Source organism: Pelobates fuscus, chromosome 2, assembly GCF_036172605.1.
Source record: "Pelobates fuscus isolate aPelFus1 chromosome 2, aPelFus1.pri, whole genome shotgun sequence".
Taxonomy (NCBI): Eukaryota; Metazoa; Chordata; class Amphibia; order Anura; family Pelobatidae; genus Pelobates; species Pelobates fuscus.
This window is the reverse complement of record NC_086318.1, coordinates 178,961,407-178,986,190: the sequence shown is the minus strand read 5'-3', so window position 1 is coordinate 178,986,190 and position 24,784 is coordinate 178,961,407. Positions and strand designations below refer to the sequence as shown.

At 42.9% G+C, this 24,784-nt stretch overlaps 1 protein-coding gene across 1 annotated transcript in view; it reads left to right on the top strand.

The window, feature by feature from the left end:
• Positions 1-24,784, top strand: part of ASRGL1 (asparaginase and isoaspartyl peptidase 1) — a 55,853-nt gene that overhangs the window by 15,867 nt on the left and 15,202 nt on the right. Inside the window, exons 2-3 of the mRNA XM_063442982.1 lie at positions 10,349-10,546; positions 14,454-14,596. Of these exons, the coding sequence (XP_063299052.1) occupies positions 10,360-10,546; positions 14,454-14,596 (330 nt within the window). The 5' untranslated portion in view covers positions 10,349-10,359. The remainder of the gene's footprint in view (positions 1-10,348; positions 10,547-14,453; positions 14,597-24,784) is intronic.

The following is a 24,784-nucleotide window of genomic DNA, read 5'->3' as shown; positions in this document are numbered from 1 at the left end:
ATTGAAATTTGCCAGATTAGTTATGTTGCCTTTGAGAGTGTATGGTAGCCCAGGAATGAGAATTATCCCCATGATGGCACATAATTTGCAAAAGTAGTCAACCTAGACGGGTATTCAAAATAAGGTATGTTCCATCTATATTTGTAGCCACTTAGTCACAAACCCTGTCCAGAGTTAGCATTCATATTTGTTTTTTGCAGACAACCCGAGGTATTGCAAGTGGGGTATGTCCAGTTTTTCTTAGTAGCCACTTAGTCACAAACACTGGCCAAATATTAGTTTTTTGCTTTTTTCACACAAATAAAAATATGAACGCTAACTTCGGCCAGTGTTTGTGACTAAGTGGCTACTAAAAAAGACTAAACATACCCCACTTTCAATACCTTGGCTTGTCTACTTTTTCAAATGGTATGCCATTATGGGGGTGTCGGTTTCGGTGATACTTCAATTTTGATAGTTATGGCTCGCTTCAGGTATGATGTGGACCTTTACCGACAAAAGGTCACTCCGGGTCATTCTAAGCTTAGCGTGTCTTTATGCAATCTATAGCTGTATACGGAGTAGACCCTTCCGTTCCCAAATTACCGTATATACTCGAGTATAAGACGAGTTTTTCAGCACATTTTTTGTGCTGAAAAACACTCACTCGTCTTATACTCGAGTCAGTTGTCTGTATTATGGCAATTTTCATTGCCATAATACAGACAAGGACCAGGGGCTGTCAGGAAGCTGTAACTTACCTTCACCGCAGCTCCTGTCAGCTCCCTTCTCTCTCCTCCGCCCGTGCAGCTCCCAGGTCAGCTTCCTCTGCAACTCTCGCGAGAGCCGCGGGGTCAGAGCGTTGCCACGGGTTACCATGGCAACGCTCCGCGCGGCCGCGAGAGTTGCAGAGGAAGCTGACCTGGGAGCTGCACGGACGGAGGAGATAGAAGGGAGCTGACAGGAGCTGCGGTGAAGGTAAGTTACAGCTTCCTGACAGCCCCCCTCCTACAGCCCATTCACTGGACCACCAGGGAGTGAGAGCCCCCCTCCCTGGCCAGCTAACAAGCAGGGAGGGGGGACGAAAAAATAAATAAAAATAATAATAATAAAAAAAATAATAATAATAATAAAAAAAAAATAATAACAACATTAAAAAAAATATATATCACAATAATAATTAAATAATAATAATTAATAAAATGCCCACCCCACCAATGTTCTGCACTCACACACACACACTGCATTCATACACACACTCATACATACACACACTGCACTGCATTCATTATATACACACACTGCATTCATACACACACTCATACACACACTGCACTGCATTCATTATATACACACACTGCATTCATACACACACTGCATACACACTGCATTCATACACACACTGCATACACACTGCATTCATACATACACACATACACACACTGCAATCACACTGCACTCATACACACACTGCACTGCATTCATTATATACACACACCGCATTCATACACACTGCATACACACTGCATTCATACATACACACATACACACACTGCATTCACACTGCACTCATACACACACTGCACTGCATTCATTATATACACACTGCACTCATATACACACACTGCACTGCATTCATTATATACACACTGCATACACACTGCACTCATATACACACACTGCACTCCATTCATTATATACACACTGCATTCATACACACACTGCATTCATACATACACACTGCACTCACACACTGCACTGCATTCATTATTTACACACTGCATACACACTGCACTCATACACACACTGCACTCATACACACACTGCACTCATATACACGTACTGCACTCATATACACGTACTGCACTCCATTCATTATATACACACTGCATACACACACAGCATTCATATACACACTGCATTCATTATATACACACACTGTAAATAAATATTAAATTAATATAATTTTTTTAGGATCTAATTTTATTTAGAAATTTACCAGTAGCTGCTGCATTTTCCACCCTAGTCTTATACTCGAGTCAATAAGTTTTCCCAGTTTTTTGGGGTAAAATTAGGGGCCTCGGCTTATATTCGGGTCGGCTTATACTCGAGTATATACGGTACTTATAAAAAACTTATAGAAAACGGTACATGCAGTGATAACACCACAAATAAATCAGTAAATAAATAAAAAAGAAGAGTAGCAGCTACACACCCACTCTAGCGACTTGATGAGTTATATACTCAGAAATGGAAAATAGGGTGTGTGCGCTTAAGATTATAAAACTAGATAAATAGTATAAAAATTATCAAAAATAATTTATTAATTAAGTAAAAAATAAATCAGCAAAGGACTAATTCCGATCACCACTGTTATACCTTAACCGGACAATTAAATACAAAAATCTCATAAAACAGAATAACAAAAAAAATAAATAAAAAAAGGCAAAGAAATTGTATCCACAAACTAACTGCACTGAATGGCCAAAAAGATGGACTAACCTCAATATAAAGAATATATATATAGAGGTCTGATCACTAAGTGAAGGTAGGGTGGATACAAATTATATACCAAAAAACACAATAATAATAATAAATGGGAAAAAAATATATATCTGTCCTCGGTGTGGGCCCCCACCTGAGGTAGATATAACCAGAAGATGAATAAATGAGATATATAAAAATAAAAGACAAGAGACAAGAAACAATAATACTAAGTGAAATAATATAAAATGAAAAAAAAACCAGTAATTGTCCGGAAGTCCTCCCTGGGTAGGCAGAATAAAGGTGATGTTGGGCGGATCAAAGAGCAACCAGATGAACCCTCGTTATGGGAACTCCAACTCTCTCACACTGCGGTCGGGATCTTCAAAAAAGACCACAGTGGAGGTGAAGCCGTGAAGATGGACAAAGTAGGTGCAGAGTGGAACAACAACCGCCCAGACAGCAACCAGCAGATAGAAACCGCGGTCGGTATTTTCAAAAAAGACCGCGGTATTCAGCCAAAGATGAAGACAGGACGTCAAACCCAGGGGAAATGGAAAGAAAGGAACAGCCAGCAGCCCACAGATCAACGCGTTTCGTCCCAAACTGTGGGACTTTATCAAGATCAGTACTTGTGCCTAGATCACCACCCAGGGTTTAAATACCTGCTCAAGATAAAACCAGCAGGTGAACCCCGGAGTGGATAATTGTCAGTAATCAAGCTACATCAGTGAAACCTGTTAAACATAGAACAGGTGCTAATGATACATACACTAAACTGACAGTTTAACACACAGGTAAACAGTTTAACAAATTAGTTCCACACAATCTGATTTAACATTAGCATATAAACAAAAATTTTTTTTTTTTTTTCCTTAACCATTCTAGATGATAACTATCACTAAAATAATTCAGTGTCTGAAGACCCAAAAGGCACTGTAAAAATATTGTAATAAATGAAACAATGACTCAAATAAATAGAAGATAAAAGTGTATTGGATGAATGTAACAGAATGCAAAAATAGTCAGTAAATAATCAATCTTACCAAAGTATTAGTGACTACGGCATATGTCCTTGTGTATGGTGCTCTGTGTGCAAGTAAGAATGGAATAATGGTTGAATGACAACATCCTATCCTTTCTCCTTTAGTTAAATAGTCTTTTTGTCCTCTATAAAGCAGCCCCCACCTGTGTGATTTTCCCAAAAAGGTTTTCTAACTTGTTACATGATGTAATAATGTATTGCATATCTAAGTTTGGGATATTCCCTAAATGGCTCGAGCTTGTAGTTGGCTTACAAAGTGTTTTTGTATACATTTGACTGACAACACATGTGTTTGTTCTAATTTAACTTCAACCTTTTAGCTGTTAACCTTGTGGAAATGTCATTGACAGTGTAACGTTTTCAAATCTAAGCTAAGTTAAGAAGCCTGTAGTATTTCATACAACCAAATGTACATTAGTATTAAATATATATGTATATGTATGTGCCTCACCATATAATGCACATATATATTGCAAACTGCACATTAAATAATGATCAATACTCCATAGGGGGTAATTCTCTTTCCTGTGCTACCACACCGTCTCAAAGGTAACATTACTAATCTGGCAAATTTAAATTTGAAAATGGAACATTCTATATTTGACCCTGTAACTTTCCAAAACACCATAAAACCTGTTAATGGGGGGGTACTGTTGTACTCGTGAGACATCGCTGATTACAAATATGTGCATTTTTTTGCAGTAAAACCTAACAGTATTATGACATTCACAGCTAAAATGGCAGACGGAAATACAGATTTTAAAAAATAATCTTATTTTCTCACATTGTTTTACATTTTATTCATAATAAATTATGTTCCATATATGAATTGTTATTGGTAAATTAAAGCCCTGCTTCTCCTGAACAAAATGATATATAATAAGTGTAGGTGCACTTAATCTGACTGCGGTGAATTACGGTTGAACAGACATATAGCGCAAATTCCAGTTTTTTTTTTGTTTTTTTTTAATGCTTTATTTTTGTTGTGCATGTGTAACAATCGCAAGACATTGATGCCACAACCGCATACTTAGACAACGTGAACATACAAGAGTGTAAACTGTTATGTAGCATTTAGAAGTGTGGGGATATTTATGGGCTAATAATTGTAACAGAGAGAATTACCCACTATTTCAATTCTCAGATCCCAAAGATCGTTATCGTTGTAAGTGAAATGTATATCATATAATTAATCACAAATTGTTATAAAAATAGATACATTTTTATTTCTTAACAATTTAAATAATAATAATAATGAGTAACATGCATGATAATAATCAATGGAAATTCAGTATAACACGAGTTTGCAATACAATATGGTAATCTAAAAACATTTCCCAATGGCTAAGACCGTCTTAATTGTCAAGAAGATTTATGACTGTCTTTCACAGAGACAAAGAAAAAGTTTCACACAGAGAACAGTGCAGCGTAAAGCCATAAAAACTTTCAGCTGACAGTTAGAAATAACCCTTTCAATGCTGGCTAGACCTCTTAACCCCTTAAGGACACACAACGTGTGTGACAGGTCATGATTCCCTTTTATTCCAGAAGTTTGGTCCTTAAGGGGTTAAGTAATTAAGATCTACTCTTATGTAATTTTAAATAAAATAACATTTAACCAGTCATCAGTCATTAGTCATTTCCTTGAATTCATCCAATGAGAATCTACCTGTTCTATAAGCTGATATTTAATTAATTTGCTTAAACAGATATTTAATCTTATTTTAGAGCAAATCCATACAGCTGGATAAATTTTACGATATGCTAACATGTGATATGTCACATAAATACAGAATTAGTGTTTTATCTGTAGAATAAAAGTTTAATAATGTATTTCTTATTACTAAGATTTCTAAATATTGAAATCTGATCGTGATTTTATCCAGTCATATATCATGCTACTAGAAAATATCAATTAATTTAAATTAATTAAATGAATTCAGTATAATTACCAATTAATAGATATTCTCACCAGATGTTCTCAGGTAGCTTCAGGAACTTGTTTGTCATGGGTCTCTTTCTCTGCATTACCCCTCCTGGCTCTGCCTTGATCGATCTCTGAATGCTTGAGTTCCTCCTCTCCCCTTCTCTTCATTTTTAAAGGGAAAGTTTCTCTGTTCGTCACTGGCTAATTACCCAATGACAACACTGTGGGTGTGGTTCCTTTCTAGATAACCATTTTAGTATTTGAACTCTAGATGGCAGTCTTGTCCCACTAAACATACCTATCCAGGAAAGAGTTTACTTTTCCTGGTGGCTATTTTGACGTCATTTTCGTTATCTCTATGGTTACTATAATTTTATATTATCCTTTCACTTCAAAGGGTCTTTCTCAGCTTTGTCCAGACTGTATGTCTCCATTTTCTGTAGTAATTCCTAATATGACAGTTCTGTGAACTAAAAATGAACTTCTTCAATACAATGGGAATCTGTTAGATATAGAAGTAAAATTAATTATTTAATCTTCTCTGTCACCTATGTCTGGGTTTAGAATTTATTCTATTCCATTAGCACGTAGACAGTCTTATATTCACCCCCCTGCTTTCATTGTATCACTGGGTTTGTTTATACAAGACATTCTTAGCTCTGGCAAGTTTTAGAGAAAGGATAGAAATCTTGTGTCTTTTGTTTGATTTGAAAATAACAAAATGAAGTCTGGTCTGTTCAGAGTAGACTGACAATATACATTTTAATTTCTATCATGGCACAAAATGTCTGCCGATATAAATACCCTGACAGAAGGTACGCACATATTTTTGTATTGTGATAATAACAAAATCAAGCTGGGTACATGCTGGTGAGCCTTAATGACTTCTTCTATCGTTTGGTAACAGTAGCGTAAGGTAGACTGTGGCAGGCGTGGATATAACGGTAGCTATACAATCAAAAACAGTGCCCGTTAAATTTTCGTGGCATACAGGCTATGACTTGAGCATTCACTGCGGTACACATCACCATTTAGCAGTCGTTGTTAGTTTAACAAGTCATGGACATAGTAGATACATTAAGTAGTATGAGAGGTCTCTTCACATGGCAGAAGCCAGTTGTGTCAGACTAGTCAGCTATTCTGAGAATACATTACGTTAACTGTGAATGGAATCCTGTGGGAGTAGTTTCCACACTAAGCAATATCAATAAGGGAGATCAGATAGTGGTATTCAAATAGCGTTATTCAGGCTTAGTCTAGGGAAGAGGCAAGATTGTTACACTGGCCCTAGCTATCCGCATTGCTATTCTCTTACTGTGTTAATCTCAGTAGCAGGCGTTGGCAAAGTGTAAAAGAACATAATAAACAAGATCATGACACTCAAGCTTCAGTGTGTGACATTTAAGGGCTAAATTAGCTAACCAGGTCGTTGAGGAGAAAGTTCAGACCAGTATCGGTTCCACAAGCTAGCCTAGCCGATTCAGTCTGGTATACTGCTTGCCAGTGGCTAAGTACTCTGAGGTGTAGAAATGGACATGTGTTCAATGTGGGATCGCTTACCCACGGAGCTCCTGGCATAGACTAGCAGCTAGAGAAGAGCTTAATTAAAAGGAGCGGTAGAACATGCTTGGGTGAGTGTTAGTAATTAAAATCGCTGTGTATAGATCTGTCCCTATGCATGTCACAGTTCACAGAGTGCTGCAGGTTCCACCGGTTTTGCAATGTCACAGAGTTGCATAGTGTAGTCAGTTAGTCTGAGTCAGGTAATAGCCATCCCGAATGGGTGATGAGGCACAGGGGGCTGTGCAGAAGAGTCTGGTGGTGGGGGCAATCTGTGCCTCGGTTAGCGGTGCCTAGGTGTGTGCGGGCATTGAGGGTAGTCGATGGGCGTTGTTGCTGTGGTGTCGGCTCGGGTCAGTAGGTTAGGGTTACCGCTGGTGGGCCTCTTCGATCGGTCCTTTTCAGACCCGACCACAGGGACACAGTGAGTGGAGCTTCCAAGGGCCCCTCATGCCGACGCCACCCTCCACCTCCAGCTCCAGCCAGCTTGTCATGTAGTCGGAAGGCAGGATTGTTTGGGATGGGGTGATGCTCAGCAAGGTGGTTCCGTCTGCATAAAGGCGAGGTTGCGTCGACCATTGTGGATCGTGGCTTCGCCATTTTAGTGCCCTGGCTCCTAGCGCATAACTTTGTAGGGCAGTGTGACCCTCCGCTGGGGACCGGGATAATTCCCCCCCCCCCCCCCCCCCCCCCCGGTTCATGGGGGGGAAGCGAGGCCCTCGAGGCGCATCCCAAGGCTGTCACAGTGTGGCCAGGTTCGCAAGCAGGACAGCGGCCGTCCGTCCCGCTCTCCACCCCCGTAGGCCGCAGGCCCCAAAGTCCCATATCGCTCCCTGGGGGCTCTGGAACTCCCGATCTCAGGGACTGGGGTGCTCATGACAGCCTTTGGTCACTCAGATTGCATAGGGACAAGATGGTAAAGTTTTGTGCCATTGGGGACCAAAGTAGTCAGGAGCCTCTCCGCCCTGCGACCGGTCAGCATGGCGGTCAGGCCCCGCCCCCCCAAATTCCAGTTTTTGTTTACGTTTTGTTTTGATCAGAACGTGCAATATTGACTCCGTCCTGAAGTGGTTAATAAAAATTCTCTAAAAAGTCAGTTTTCTTTATAGTAAATTTTGCCAGTTTGCTTCTGATTTCTGCTTTCTATTTCAGAAGACTGACAAATGTACAGGGTTATTCACTAAAATGATAATTACAACTGAATTCAAAATGAATTTCAAATATAAAGCTAAAATAACAGAGTTGGAAACATTGTTGACCTAGAATGTTTATATTCTCTTTAACCCCTTAAGGACACATGACATGTGTGACATGTCATGATTCCCTTTTATTCCAGAAGTTTGGTCCTTAAGGGGTTAAATTTGAAGTTTACTTTGAATTCACTTATAATTCTCACTTTAGTGAATTACCCTGTTATAGTAGTGGGTATAGAAAAAAGTGCCAGAAAATGAATAAATCCATTGTGTTGTCGAAAAAAATGGTGGTTAGAGCTAAAAACAAAAATAAACCAGTAAGATAGTGGTTATGGTGCTTGGAGTGCCCCTTTAAAGAAACACTATCCTATGCAATGCAGGAGTTAGTTTTATATCTGCTAATTATTTTTTCTAAATAACAAGATTAAGGGGTTAATTACCAGCAAAAGCCAGCTGGTATTCAGCATGTGTGTATAACCCAGCATCCTTTGCAATTCAAGAAAGATCCGGAGAAATAATAAAACACTGTGGTTGATCATGCACAGTTTAACCTCATGATAAAGACTGTTGCACTGTGTTCTTCAAAATACTTTGCAGTATTTTGCTGATTTTGCCATTTGTAAAACAATTTTAAAAAAATTAATAATTTAGTGCCTTTATGTTGTTTTTAAAGGACGTTTGGGGCATTATTTTAATTCCAAGTAAATGCTTGATCAACAGGATGTGGACTGTAATTTATGTAATCCTTTTTGTACTCCATCTGCAGTAGATTACCAGCTCCCAATATGTGATATACTCATTTAGGCAGAGATTTATCAAATGTTTACATTCACATGCAATTGTTTGCAAATCTTTTGCACAATTTATAACAAACAGTTGGGGAGTGACTAGGGGCTTGGGGACCCCTAGTCACCTAGGGGGGGGGGGGTTACATTTAGCCCCCACCCTTCGCCCATAGGTTGGGGTGGGGGGGATAATAGGTTTCCCGCCCCCCCCCCCCCCCCCCATAGTCATTTAGAGCCCCCACCCACTGCTGGGGGGAGGACAATAGGTCCTCTACCCCATTTTCATTTAGGGCCCCCATCCACCGCTCATGGGTGGGTGCCGGGGGGAGGACAATAGGTTCCTCCCCCTTATTGTAATTTGGAGCCCCCCACACGCCGCTCATGAACGTGGGCGGGGGGGGAGGATAATAGGCCCCCCCATATTGTAATTTAGAACCCCAACCCGCCGCTCATGGGTGGGGGCCGGAGGGAGGACAATAGGCCCCCCCAACTTATTGTATTTTCAGCCCCCACCCGCCACTCATGGGTGAGGGCCAAGGGGGACCCTATGACCCCTTTTACTTGAATAGCCCCCATTCATGGGGCACGGGTGGAGACTCAGGGCGGACACTATAACCCCCAGGCTAGTTAAGAGATGCCCCCCATGGGGCCATTTATTGGGGGGGTTATTTATTTTTTAACACTGTTTACTAGACATGCCTCTACCCGCGATATAGTGAGTAGGGGTAGATTTAATACTAAGTAATTTTTAGTCTTTTAGCCTTTTGGTAGATAGCTCCCTAATACCGTGGGAATGCAGATGCAGCTGCAGCACGGATCAGATCGGAATTTCATTCATTCAAATTAAATTCCGATCCAAACAAAAGTCCCACATTTTGTCCTAACACGAATGGACGAACTGCTCTCATTCTGTTAGGACGAAATTCGGTAGTTTTGCCCGCGTTCAGGAATCTGGAAAGGAGGCATCGCGAGAACACGGATGAAAGGTGAGAATTGTGGGAAAATATCTCTGACCACAGGAAACGGAGCACACTTTGCTCCTCCGCTGGTCATAGATGGTCAGGCATAGGAAACCTCCATAAGACAAAGTAGTCCCTAGTTTGTCTTATGTTTTACAGAAAACTAGAGCAGACAGAAATGAAGAACAGATCCTGAGAGAGGGAGAGAAGAGGAAGCGATTAAAGAAAGGAAAGTTCGGCATGACAGTGCCACTTTAACCCCTTAAGGACCAAGCTTCTGAAATAAAAGGGAATCATGACATGTCACATGTCATGTGTCCTTAAGGGGTTAATGTTCTAATATTCATATTTCTATGGATACTGTGTCTATCCCATCTGGTTCTAATCCAACTTCCATAATTTTCTTTTATCTGTAGTTTTGGAAAGCATGAGACCTGTTATTGTAGTCCATGGAGGTGCTGGTGTAATTGTCAAGGAATATGAAGAAGGTTATCGTGCTGGTGTGAGTCTAGCAGCTCTAAAGGGCTTTGAAGTCATGAAGCATGGAGGCAGTGCCCTCAAATCAGTGGAAGAAGCTGTAATTGTGCTGGAAGATGACCCACTTTTTAATGCAGGTACAAAGTTTGTGTGCAGAATAAAATGAGAAGTGTCCATAGGCAGACTGTAATAGGTGAGTTATTTATTGCTGCTAACATCACTTTCATTTCCACATAAATATCCACCAAATTTAAAATTCTAGCATCTCTTGTTCTTTAATGGAGTTTGCATCTCCTTCTCAAATTTCCTAATTTGTTTGGCTTGCAGATAAGTAACTACTTAATTTTAGCATGCCCCTGCCTCTTCCAGTATTTTTTTGCACAAATATACAGGCCTTACCTGACAGTCAGTTGGTTTATATTATAATGTATCAATTATTTATACTTTGCTTATGATCATTATCCTATGTTAGTGGCCCAGAATTGCCTTGAAGCCAGTTTCCATGAAAAGTCAGGGATGCCATTGAAAGTGATGGAGCCATGGGAAATTGAATTGGTTCCATTGTATAGACAAAATTCCATTAATTCATTATGCTGACCAAGTTACTATTTCATGTAGAGATTGCATTTTGTTTTAGTAATATGGTTCCAGCTCATCTCAATACCAATGGCATAGGCATGTTAACTAACACAGCACTGCTGTAGTGGGCTCTACATGTATCGTGAACCTGAGAATTCATTCAATGCATACAACTAATCAAATTGCTATCTTGTGCTGAATCATGAGAATTATGGAGTAAGCACTCATTAAACATATTGCGCTATTATGAAAGAATGCGCTTTCATTTGTTAGAATTGTTATATTTAAAAAGAAAAGTTTCCTTATCTGGTCCCTCACGCACAGTAAACACTATCTGGGATATTCACACAAGTGAAATGGCCCCATACTGAAAGTGGCAAAACCATCAGACTGCAAAATCCCGACATTGTTCACATTATTTAATAATATTGCAATACAGACTGTTGTATAGAACAAATGTCAATACATAGTGGCACTTATTAATTCTTTAAGTGAAATGGTTACCGATCAGCAGCTGTGGCACTTTGTGGGAACTCCCAAAAATATACCACTCACAAATACATAAAAGCAGATACCGCAATGCTTAGGTGATAAACCACCACCCAAATACATCAAAGTGCGAGTGCAGTGCTTGCAAATAATTTAACTTACTCCTATATATAAATGTGGGGTAATATGTGATATATAGATACTATGTAACCTTTTTTACCCTGTTTTACTATTGTATTCTTTTCTGTTTTTTTACATGTATATGAGAACATATTACCCCACATTTATATATAGGGGTAAGTTGAATTATTTGTAAGCGCAGACCAAGTGCCTCTGATGACCCGTGTCCACCATCAAAAGTGCCTTCAATGGTGGCTTGAGTGTCAGCACTGGAGCATTCAACAATCAGAAAGTTGTCTGGTCTGAATCACATTGTCTTTTAGATCAGTGTGAATGGCCAGGTGTGTGTACTTCCTTTACCTGGGGAAGAGATGGCAGCAATATGCATTATGAGAAGAAAGCAAGGTGACGGAGGCAGTGTTATGCTCTGGGCAATGTACCACTGGGAAACCACAGTGTGCTGGTAACTGATGACCAATGGCAAAGGCACAGCCCACTGTCCATGTCCTCCCCTGAGCCTGTCCTCCTTGATACCCTCTGTGACAAACTCCCCTTTTTCTGTGAGTTTGCCACAAGTTTTTGGAGGGGCCTGTTTGCCAGTCTCCTACCCTGTGACTATGTCCCCTGCAATAGAACTGGCTAATATACTCCAGGGTAAGATTATTGACTGCGTTCGGTAGTTTGTTCGTTTGCAAACTATCGAACTAGACCAGCCACAAGCCTTGATTCTCTGGAACTGTTTTGACCATGAAACCATGCTCGCAGCCGGTCAAAAAGAGACTTCCATGAAACTTTTGAACCCCTGTTCTGATCTGGGTGATTTTTGGATATGTTGTTCACCCAGATCAGGGCTATCTGGTGATGATTGGGGGTATGTTATGTTTTGGGGTACTTTCTAAACGTTGTGAAAATTTGGTTTTTCTGCTTGGAGATAATTGAGTTACTTACAGGACTTTACTCAATTATCTCCCACGCAGAGGGGAGGGATTGTGTGCTGTAAATGGGCGTGTCACATACTGTATGTTTTTTCTGATTGGTTTATGTCCTTTGTGTTCCTGTGCCCCATCAGGTCCAGGTGGTGTTCCTCTGGCCTGGAGAATTGTATAAAAGCCAACCTGAACCATTAACGCTCAGATAATCTTGCACCTTCATGAAGTTTCGGCTCATGTTTGGGGGATTGGAGAACTACACTCTGGGGGATTGCTATAATCACTATACTCCCTCGAGTATAATCACTAAGCTCTTGTAAGAGCTTGCTCCTGCTACGCTGGACTAAGACTAAGACTAAGCTCTCTGGACTAAGAGAGGTCTACCCACTGGAAGCTGGATCCTGGTCATAGGTCCAGGGTGGGTAGGAGACGGCGAGATCCCAACCAAGCTGCGGCAGTTTGTGGTGTTCCAGCACAGTGCTTATGGTACTCGTTAGTCCTAGGAAGCAGCAATTGACGGAGGTACACGGTCAGGGTGCCAGGTGGTCCGTCACACCCTCCTCTTCCAGCAAGGGAGCAGGCTGCTGGGAGAACTTTACCTCCGTGCTGGAACTCTTTTAGGTTTATTTATTGTGAGGAACCAGTACAATAAGGGTTACACTGACCAAAAATATTTTATTGAAACATTGTTTTTTGGTTGGAGTAACCCTGAAACTAAACTCCTTCCAGTGTCAAATGGACCACTAATTATGATGAGGAATGTGTTTGAAATCAATCTGTTGTGGACAATTGACTGACAGTAGCCGAACCCTTTACAGCTCCTTAATTCAAGCACAGCAAACACAGTGCATGTGCTGTAGTTCTCCCCAAATTTATAGCACTAGCAAGGTGACTATACTTGTGTTACTCCATTCAGATGCTAAGCACTTGGCAATGAAGCCATCATGGAGAAGGATTGCCTTGCTTAGGCAATATATCTAAACAGGGAAAGTCTTATCAGAACACGGGGCTGGACCAAAGCTCAGTGTTACAATAATTAACATCTGGGGGTGTTCAGATAAAGTGAACCTTTAATAACACGTTCACTTTAAATGTATTTTTTTAATTTGTATTTGCTTATCTTAGGACTGGTGACTAGTGCTTGCTTTGAAACACACCTGCCAAATCCAGAAACATACAAAATAGGATAGACACACTAAACAGCACTTCTAGCATCTTCAAATTCCCCATAGGAAAGCATTGACTCAATGATTTCTTATGGGGAAGCTCTAAGGAGTGCACAGTGAGATCCCACCATGTGGCTTTGCAAGAGGAGGAGGCCTAGCCAGCGCTGAGGGACCGTCAGAGCTGGAAAAAGGTTAATGACAAAAAGGGTTTTAACAGGTTTGTATTCCTAAAACTAAGGTTTCTTTAAGTGCTGTTTGGTGCACCTCCCCCACGTGCTATGTTTCTACATATTCCCTGTTGCTGTTCCATCCTTCAGGCTCCCAGGGTTAAGAATCACTAATTGGTGATTAACTGAGAGGTAATGTAAGTGTTACACCAAGCAACCGCTACCCTTCTGTTAAGAACTAAAATTAATGTTCTGATATTTCCACCATTATTAAATAAGAATATAAATAGTTAAACATATTCCTAAATTAACATTACAAATGGTGCAGATTAGGGACAAAGTATATAACCAGACATTGATCAAGCATTTTATCTCTTTAAGATCAAACGTGAGCTTACCAATTTACATTTATTGTAGCCTGATTAGATAAAAATGTTGTAAAGTCTGACTAACACTGCTTTTTGTTGACAATATTACGTGAAATTTTGCGGTAAAATAATATATTATCCTGAAAGTAGCCTCTGGTTCTCTTTGAATTTGAGAATCATGTATTTAAAACACTTTAACTTTCATGAAAATGTTTGTTTTTTTCAGGTCACGGATCTGTCCTGAATGAAGAGGGAGATATTGAGATGGACGCTATTATAATGGATGGAAAAACTTTAAGGTCCGGTGCTGTCTCTGCCGTCAGATGTATAGCTAACCCAATAACACTTGCTCGTCTGGTTATGGAAAAGGTAATTTTGTCAATAATCAGTCCTCACAAAAATACAAAATTCAATGTTTCTTCACATTTTATGCAAGTGTCCCATGGTGTGTCTGTATTCTCACAATTAAAACAAAGGGGGCATTTATCTGAAAAAGTGTGCCGAATACTAAAAGTGGGGCAATCACCATGGAAACCAGTTGAATCACTAGGTACATTTTAATGAACACTCCTTCCTTTTCACCTCTTTGCAGTACTTTTCAAAACATGGCACATTAACACGTTTGACGCTTTTACAATTATCTTTTTATTTTATTTTTATTTTTTTTGCAGTGCATAACGATAGTATGACATGCGTGGGGTACCTCGACGGCAATCCTCACGCTTATTTTCATTGATTATAACAGAGGGGTATTAAAGATTACATGCACATTTTTTAAATAAGAGAATGTTGAGGTAGCCCATAGTAGTTAAGCTAAACATATATGCCTTAACGTATCATACCTATGGTTACCTGTAAGAGGTGTGTAATGGCATTTGTGCTAAACATATTGGTAAATAACAAACTATTGTGAACTAATGCCTTAAGGTGTCTCGTGAGTAACTGGCGTTTGTTAAACTGTGGGTGCGATAATAGTCGATAAGACTAACGAGTGAATGTTGCAGCAAAAGAATGTCAAATCATGCGTTCATACTGTGCCAGTTTTTTGTCGCTGGTCTCAGTCTCTGGGGTCTCATGATGTGGTTTCACCCGACTCCGGCCTTTAGTGGAAGCCTCTCGTGGTGGGGAGGAGAGTTGGGGTCCCCCTGCATCACCTGGTAGGGTTGAGGCAGATGCTGGGTTTCGTGACGATATTTCGCCTGCGGTGTCCCGGATACGTGTTTTTTTTGAGGTGCCGTTGCCGTCTAGGGTCAAGGTAGGTGGCTGTATACCTCGGCTCCTCTTGTTTATCAGGCTGGTAGTTTTGGGGTCCAGTGCTTCCCACAGGCTCCGGTCTTGTTGTCGGTGCCTCATCCCTTGTGGGTGCTTGCGGCTCGTGCTAGTTGAAGGGGGTTTGAGAAGCCAGCTTGAGTGTGGCTGTAGTGCCGTTGCTTGGGCTCCATATATCGGCTGTGTGTGGTAAGTGCCCCTTTGTCTTTTCAGTATTGCCGCCCGCCATCCACCTCTTTGTTGTCGGCTTGTTGTGCCATGTGGGAACTGCGTGTGCTGGTGCCCCCGTGTTACGTGGGGTCTCCGCTTAGCCGCGGTGCCTTGTATCCCCATCTGCAGTATTGGCGACACGTTTGGGCGCCTTGGCCGCGCTTGCAGTGGTGCCGGTTGGTGGGGCACCTTTGTGACCTGCTTCGGAGCAGGAGGTTGGCTCTTCTCCCCCATGCGCTCCCAGAATCTCTGGCATATGGCTTCAAATTTAGCTTTAGAGACCGCTGTACAGTCGGTGCTGGTCTGTTTTTCCCGGCTTGTTGTGCCGCCGTCGCCCATCTTGCCTGGGCCTTGTGGGGCCGGACGGTCGAGTTTGTGCTTTGGGGCGCCCCATTTAAGTGATCCCTGATGACGGGTGGACCGGGATGACCCCCACTGGTCCAGAGAGGGGGGAGCAGGAGTCCTTTTTCACCAAGGCTGCTATTTGTGGCGGTGAGAGAGCAGCCGTCCCTCCCGCGCACACCTTGTGAGTAGGCCTCGGGTACCTAGTTAGTGGGTAAGTCTCGCAGTGCCGCTTGTGGGGTGTCAACATGCTCCGCTTGGTGTCCCCTTGCCGTTGCTGGCCTTTGTGGCCCGATTAGTCGCTTTTGAAGTTGTATATATTAGTTTTATTGTAGCTTGTTGCGGGAGCTCTGGAGGTTCACGTCCTCTCGGCTCTGCGGTCAGGCCCCGCCCCCTTTTACAATGATCTTGTCCCATGTGTTACATTGGTACTGTGTTTTATACCATTTTAGTTACAATATTGTGCAATGTGTCCCAAAGTTATATTTGGTATGAAAATGATTCTTCAAGTCAACATATTTCCGTATCACATTACCATTGCATTTTCATGTTGCCAAGTCCATTGTATTTTAACCCTTTATTGTCATGATCATCCTCCATTATTCTGGATTCTTCCAAACTGCTTTCAAGTAAGTAACATTCTGTGTGGTTTCAGACTGTCATACTGAAGAGCTGAATATGGTTGATGGCTAAATCTGGGACACGCTTTTATAATGTTAGCTACATCCAGCTGTCATACAGTGGCTCTTTTCCTGGAACAATCCGGTATGAAGAAAGGGTAGACTGATCCTTAAAGGGACACGAGTACCTGGAGAACTTACATACATGCTGGGCCTATAGTAGGGTATCCTACCATAATATTCCTGCTGTATATTTTGGAGTTAAAATTGTGCAGGTTAATCTTGTGCTCAGTGACTGTTTATTTCCTTCACCATAGCTTCTTTTCCTTTTTTTCTTTTCTTCATTCTTTATTTAGAAACCAGTTAATATACATATTACTATCCATCCAATCTCTTTTATGTCAACAATACAAATTGAAAGAAAAACAATGAATCTGAACATTCCATCAAAAATCATGGGGTACTGCTATGTGGTAGATATTTGTCCCATATAGACAATGTTTTGTAATATGAGGAAAGGGTACCCTGAATCGTAGCAGTGAGTTGATCCATAATTATATTGTCTTAAATAAGTGTTCTAACTTCTGATAGTGGATAATTCCTGATTAGGCCAATTGATCGTCTGGCACCAGGGTTATTTTATTATATAGTTTCTGTGCTTGCTCTGGTCAGGATAGCAGATTTGACCATGAGTCTAGGTCAAATGGTAGTTTGGTACCAGAATAGGTTTATTTTCAGACACTGGCACCACATGTGGATATATCTCCCTCTCTGCCCACATGCCTTGCAGCATGTATTGTTTGGAGTTTTCCCCATTCTAAATAGTTTGACATAAGTCGTGTACCAGTGGAGTAGGATTTTATGCATGTGTTTCTGTATAGTAACTGATATTGAGATGAATGCTGCATTGTCCCATATGTCCTCCCACACCTCTCCCTCCAAGATCTCACACAGGTTGTCTTCCGTTTGTCTAGTGTAAATTAGGTCCCCCCAATACTTGGGAGTTTAAGCATATATATCTATAGATGGAGGATATCAAGCCATTGAGAACAGCTTCTCTGTCACATAGGCGTTCAATGAAAGCAATCTCTTTTTTAGCTGTCTTATTGATCATTTCTTCAGCGTTGAAATCTCTAACTTGAATAAAACAAAATATATATCTGGGTGGTAAATAGGACATCAGAGAGGGCAAACCTGTCCCTAACCCTATATATTCTGATGGAGTTCAAGATGGCCGGACATTGGGTTCTCATGATGGCTCTCTGAGATCCTCCCAGCCACAGATAAAAATGTGGAAGATCTGAACCCACCAAAGTAGACTCCAGATCTAACCATCTCCTTATCCCTGGTGGAGTGTGCCATGGCACAATCTGGGCCAGTTGAGTCATGATGTAGTATGTGATTGTAATGGATCCCCTATACTCTGACTGAGTATATCTGTTATAAGTCTCCCTAATCCCAAGTGATGCAGTGATTATAGTAGTGAATATAGCTCCCAATCCCCCAAACATGAGCCAAGACTTCATGAAGGAGTAAACTGAACTCTTTAATCCAGGCTCAATGGCCTGCTTTTATACATTTCTGAACACAGACAAGCACGTCCATGACACTCCCACACAAAACAGGATAATTCCTCCCCTATGCCTGGGAGATAATTGCTGGGAACCTGGATGGTCGCATGTTCCATGAGCTCTGTATAGCGTTGCCCTAAAAAACTGCCCCATCTCCCTCTAAGGGGAAATGCGGGGCAGTGCCACCTCGTAGTACTAACACTAGCAGCACAATCGGAGCAGGGGCCTCTACCAGGTCCAATCCCCACACAATATTTGTTTAACCTCCCCCACTCCTTCCCGTACTTTTTGATTCATGCTCAGATTTAATACCTACTGGTATTACTCTAGGGCAGTGATGGCGAACCTTTTTGAGCCCGAGTGCCCAAACTGCAATACATGCCAACTTTTTTTCCCTCAAAGTGCCAACACGACAATTAAACCTGAATACTGAGGTTTACGTTTAGAAAAAAACTACTCGTACAGTTAACAACTTTTGTTTTAAAAGAAGAACACAACATAGAGTTAAATTATACAAATTTTAAATAATGATATAAATTAAGCTTATATTAGTATCTCCAACAAATGCAATACATACACACAGACTGCTGAACACATTCACACACCGAGACATAGACAGACTGCTAAATACACACACAGTCCGTTAAATACACGTACACTGCTGAGTAGGCAGTCTGCTGAATACACGCACGCAGTCTGCTGAATACACACACACACACTGCTGAATACATAAAGACTGCTGAACACACACATGTGTAATGTTGTGTGTGGGGGGGTGGGGTGCTGTGTGTGGGGGGTTGGGGTGCTGTGTGTGGGGGATTGGGGTGCTGTGTGTGGGGGATTGGGGTGCTGTGTGTGTTTGGGGGATTGGGGTGCTGTGTGTTGGGGGGGAAAGGGTGCTGTGTGTTGGGGGGGAAAGGGTGCTGTGTGTTGGGGGGGAAAGGGTGCTGTGTGTTGGGGGGGAAAGGGTGCTGTGTGGGGGGGAAAGGGTGCTGTGTGGGGGGGGGGGAAGGGTGCTGTGTGGGGGGGGGGAAGGGTGCTGTGTGGGGGGGGGGGAAGGGTGCTGTGTGGGGGGGGGGAAGGGTGCTGTGTGGGGGGAGGGAAGGGTGCTGTGTGTGGGGGGGTGGGGGTGCTGTGGATAGGGGTGCTGTGTGTAGGGGTGCTGTGGGTGCGGGGGTAGGGGTGCTGGGGTAGGGGTGCTGGGGGTAGGGGTGCTGTGGGTAAGTGTGGTAGGGGTGCTGGGGGTAGGGGTGCTAGGGGTAGTGGGAGTAGGGGTGCTGGGGGTAGTGGTGCTATGGGTAAGGGGGTAGGGGTGCTGGGGGTAGGAGTGCTGTGGGTAAGGGGGTAGGGTGCTGTGGGTAAGGGGGTAGGGTGCTGTGGGTAAGGGGGTAGGGGTACTGGGGGTAGGGGTGCTGTGTGTAAGGGGAGGTAGGGGTGCTGTGGGTAGTGGGAGTAGGGGTGCTGGGGGTAGTGGTGCTGTGGGTAAGGGGTGCTGGGGGTAGGGGTGCTGTGGGTAAGGGGGTAGGGGTGCTGGGGGTAGGGGTGCTGTGTGTAAGGGGGGTAGGGGTGCTAGGGGTAGGGGTACCCACAGCACCCCTACCCCTAGCACCCCTACCCCCCTTACCCACAGCACCCCTACCCCCTTACCCCCAGCACCCCTACCCCCTTACCCCCAGCACCCCTTACCCACAGCACCACTACCCCCAGCACCCCTACTCCCACTACCCACAGCACCCCTACCCCTAGCACCCCTACCCCACTTACCCACAGCATCCCTACCCCCAGCACCCCTACTCCCACTACCCACAGCACCCCTACCTCCCTTACCCCCAGCACCCCTACCCCCCTTACCCCACATCACCCCTACTTCCACTACCCACAGCACCCATACCCCCTTACCCACAGCAGTAGGGGTGCTGGGTGTAGGGATGCTGTGGGTAGTGGGAGTAGGGGTGCTGGGGGTAGGGGTGCTGTGGGTAGTGGGAGTAGGGGTGCTGGGGGTAGGGATGCTGTGGGTAAGGGGGGTATGGGTGCTGTGGGTAGTGGAAGTAGGGGTGCTGGGGGTAGGGGTGCTGGGGGGTAAGGGGGGTAGGGGTGCTGGGGGTAAGAGAGGTAGGGGTGCTGTGGGTAGTGGGAGTAGGGGTGCTGGGGGTAGTGGGAGTAGGGGTGCTGGGGGTAGGGATGCTGTGGGTAAGGGGGTATGGGTGCTGTGGGTAGTGGGAGTAGGGGTGCTGGGGGTAGGGGTGCTGTGGGTAGTGGGAGTAGGGGTGCTGTGGGTAGTGGGAGTAGGGGTGCTGGGAGTAGGGATGCTGGGAGTAGGGATGCTGGGAGTAGGGGTGCTGGGAGTAGGGGTGCTGGGAGTAGGGGTGCTGGGAGTAGGGGTGCTGTGGGTAGTGGGAGTAGGGGTGCTGGGGGTAGGGATGCTGTGGGTAAGGGGGGTATGGGTGCTGTGGGTAGTGGAAGTAGGGGTGCTGGGGGTAGGGGTGCTGTGGGTAGTGGGAGTAGAGGTGCTGGGAGGAGGGATGCTGTGGGTAAGGGGGTATGGGTGCTGTGGGTAGTGGAAGTAGGGGTGCTGGGGGTAGGGGTGCTATGGTAGGGGTCTGTTGGTAAGGGGAGTAGGGGGTGCTGTAGGTAAGGGGGGTAGGTAATTAAATCAGTATCCCCCCCTTCCCTTCTTGTTACCTTTGGTGAAGGGGAGGGGGGGAACACAGCCATCCCTGGTGGTCCGGTGGTGTTATGCAGGACAGGACAGGTCCTGCAGCTCTCCTGTCCTCCCGCGCGAGGCTGTGTGGAGCGTTGCCATGGTAACGCGCGGCAACGCTCCACACAGCTCGAGGGAGGACAGGAGAGCTGCTTCCTCGATCCCTCCCCCCTGCTTCCGGTCCTGCCGACACGGAAGCAGAGTAGGCGCCTGCCGTTTCGGGCAGGCAGGCGCCTACTCTGCAGTGATGGCAAACCTATTGCCGCGTGCCCACAGAGAGGGCCCGGCGTGCCACCTGTGGCACGCGTGCCATAGGTTCGCCATCACTGCTCTAGGGGAAGGAACTACCCACCATGGGCACAAGATAACTCTCAGCTACGTATTAGTCACAAGAGCCGATGGTAATTCCACTCTTAGAACTCTACTAAAACAAAAACTCTCATCTCACATGTATACTCAAGTACTCGGTACAACTGCTCTTTCCTTTTCTTGCTATCATATGTACAAGTTATTGAATACTTCATGCTGCATTACTCTTTGACATTTTATCCACTCTCATCGACTGTGAAATGAGAAAAAGAGAGAATTATAACTTGTGGGGTTTTCTTTTTTTTTTTTTTAGATCTCCTGATAGCCCCGATCTGGGTGACCAACATATCCAAAAATCAGCCAGATCGGTTCAGGGGTTCAGGATTTTCCTGGAAGTCGTAAGGCTTGTTCTCTTCATCCAGACGAACGATCCCACCAAACAGTGTTCTTCTAAGTTATATAAAACCGAACACAGGCGATCATGGAAGTTTGGGAAGTTTCAGTGTCTGTTTTCAGTTCCATTAACGACCAAAAACCGCTGCCTGTGTTCGTGCGAACAAGATGGCCACCACCAGGTGTTCGTGCGTACGAATGGTGGCCACCCACACGAACCATTAGAACACTGCGGTTAGGATCATTACAATGTATCAATCAGGCTTAACAAGCTCCCGGATGGTCCATAGTTTGTGCGGCAGTTCGGTTCCCGGACAGCACATGAACCAAGCCAGTTAAATAGTCTTTTACAGGTTTCCCTGCAGGGCCCATAGTCTGTGGGGAGGAGGCTAGCCTCTACACTACTCTGTGGCGAACGTGCAGGCAAAGGAGAGTTTGTCACAGTGATCATATTTAGTAATCCCAGTCCTCCCCCCCTCTTTGGTCTGTACAGTATTTTCTTGCTATGCAGTGTCTCTTGTTATTCCATATAAAGTGATTTAGATAAGATGTAGCTGCTGTATTTGTGTTCTCTAGAGGTCACCTACAAGAAATAAACCATGATATTCAGATGACACAGCCTCTCTTGTTTTATCTGGTAGAGCTTACATTGATTGTCAAAGGTTGAAACACAATCACTGTCAGAAAAGTGCAGCAACTATGATGCAAAAACCCAGCAATAAAGAGTGCAGATTAGTTTTACTGAATCCAAATTTTAAGAAAAATAACTTGGCTGGCTCTCTGGGTAGTGGTCTGAACCCAAGTGTGTTTCACTGCTCAATTTTCTGACATTTATGTGTTAATACACTTTTTTAATGCAGCTCTAGCAACACATCTCACATTGAGACTCACTCAGCCTTCTTACACACTTCGTGAAAAAGTGTCAGGATAGACAGATACCCATCACGCAGACCCTAAGTAACCTAATATAGTGTTCATAAATCTAAATGTATTACCAGATCTGTAAAATTGTAATGGCCGGATTTAATATAAAAACTAGGATAAACAGGTCAAACAGAGGACAAGGACAAAGGGAAATCAGAATAGTCAAAATAAAAGTCAAATACACAGAGCAATCAGTAGATAAACACACTTTTAAACCAAAATAGGAAACCACATGAGGGTACTGAATAACTGACAAATGAAGTTTTAATGGCCTTTAGACGATTATAATTCGCTACTCGCGCTCACATAAATTTGGAACATGTGTGCATGACATCAGAGTCGAGCGCTGCCGATGGCGAGGGGTTCTGCTGCATCACCCGTGAACCCCAACTAGCCGCATGGGGGCGTACTGGAGGAAAGCATGAACGCAGCTAGTGTGACAAAAAGAGTAATTTTTTTAGCTTCTTTTGTTGCACAATGTGTTTAATTTAGAATGTACTATCTCCTCTTGTGATAAAAACGTGCTAGAGCAAGCAACATCCTCATGATTAAAGTTTAATTAACAGAGCAGGAGATACACATTTCTAAAGTAAACATACAGCTCTAAGAGCTTAATGAAAATTAAACCATTTTTTTCCACGGAGGCTGAGTCACAGCGTTTGTAGAGTCATGTCTGCAAATGCTCGCAGTTTAGGAAATAAGATCCATGAACTTGTGGCAATAATGGCAACTGAGAATATAGATTTAGTGACTGTTACTGAGATATAGTATAATAAGAAAAATGACTGGGATATTGCAATACCAGGGTACTCTTTATATAGAAAAGACAGGAAAGGCAAGAAAGGGGTAGGATGGCCCTGTATGTGAAGGATAGCATACAATCTAACCTAACAAAAGTTAGTGAAGTGAACATAGTCAGTTTGGGTTACGTTAGAATTTGGTAATCACACAGTAACTTGTGTAGGTGTGATTTATAGGCCCTCTGGACAAACAAGAGTTAGATAATCTACTAGTTGAGGAAATAGCTAAAATAACAATAAAAGGGAAGCTATCATCATGGGTGACTTTGATCTTCCTGATGTGTGCTGGAAAGCCAAAATAGCTGCTTGTGCCAGGAGCACACATCTTCTAAACTCCCTACTGGGATTGTCTCTAAAACAAGTCGTTGAGGAGCCAACTCGTAAAGAGGCATACTAGATTTAGTGTTAACAAATGGAGATTTGGTATCAGATTACTGTAGGGGAAAATTTTAGGATCTAGTGATCACCAGTCAGTATGATTTAAAGGAACACTATAGTCACCTAAATTACTTTAGCTAAATAAAGCAGTTTTAGTGTATAGATCATTCTCCTGCAATTTCACTGCTCAATTCACTGTCATTTAGGAGTTAAATCACTTTGTTTCTGTTTATGCAGCCCTAGCCACACCTCCCCTGGCTATGATTGACAGAGCCTGCATGAAAAAAAAAAACTGGTTTCACTTTCAAACAGATGTAATTTACCTTAAATAATTGTATCTCAATCTCTAATTGAAGTTTAATCACATACAGGAGGCTCTTGCAGGGTCTAGCAAGCTATTAATATAGCAGGGGATAAGAAAATCTTATTAAATTAAACAGAATTTGCAATAAAGAAAGCCTAAATAGGGCTCTCTTTACAGGAAGTGTTTATGGGAGGCTGTGCAAGTCACATGCAGGGAGGTGTGACTAGGGTTCATAAACAAAGGGATTTAACTCCTAAATGGCATAGGATTGAGCAGTGAGGCTGCAAGGGTATGTTCTATACACCAAAACTGCTTCATTAAGCTAAAGTTGTTCAGGTGACTATAGTGTCCCTTTAATATAAGAAAAGTGACTGAGTCACACCACACAAAAACAAAAGTTTTAGATTTTAGAAAAAAATGACTTTTTAAAAAAAAAATTATAATATACGTAAAGGAGTTATCAGACTGAAGCAGTTTAAATGGAGTCCAGGAGAAATGAGATTATTTAAAAGTTACACTACTGAAAGCAACAGAAAGGCCATTAGGCTTGTCAGTAAGAGCAGAAAAATTAAGAAACCACTGTGGCACTCCGCAAATGTGGCCAAAATAGTAAAAAACTAAGTTAGCATTTAAAAAAAAAAAAAAAAAAAACACAGATCTATAAGATTAAGCAGAAAGAGGCAAAGCAAGTTATAAGAGCTTCCAAAGCGCACACAGAAGAGAGAATAGCACAGTT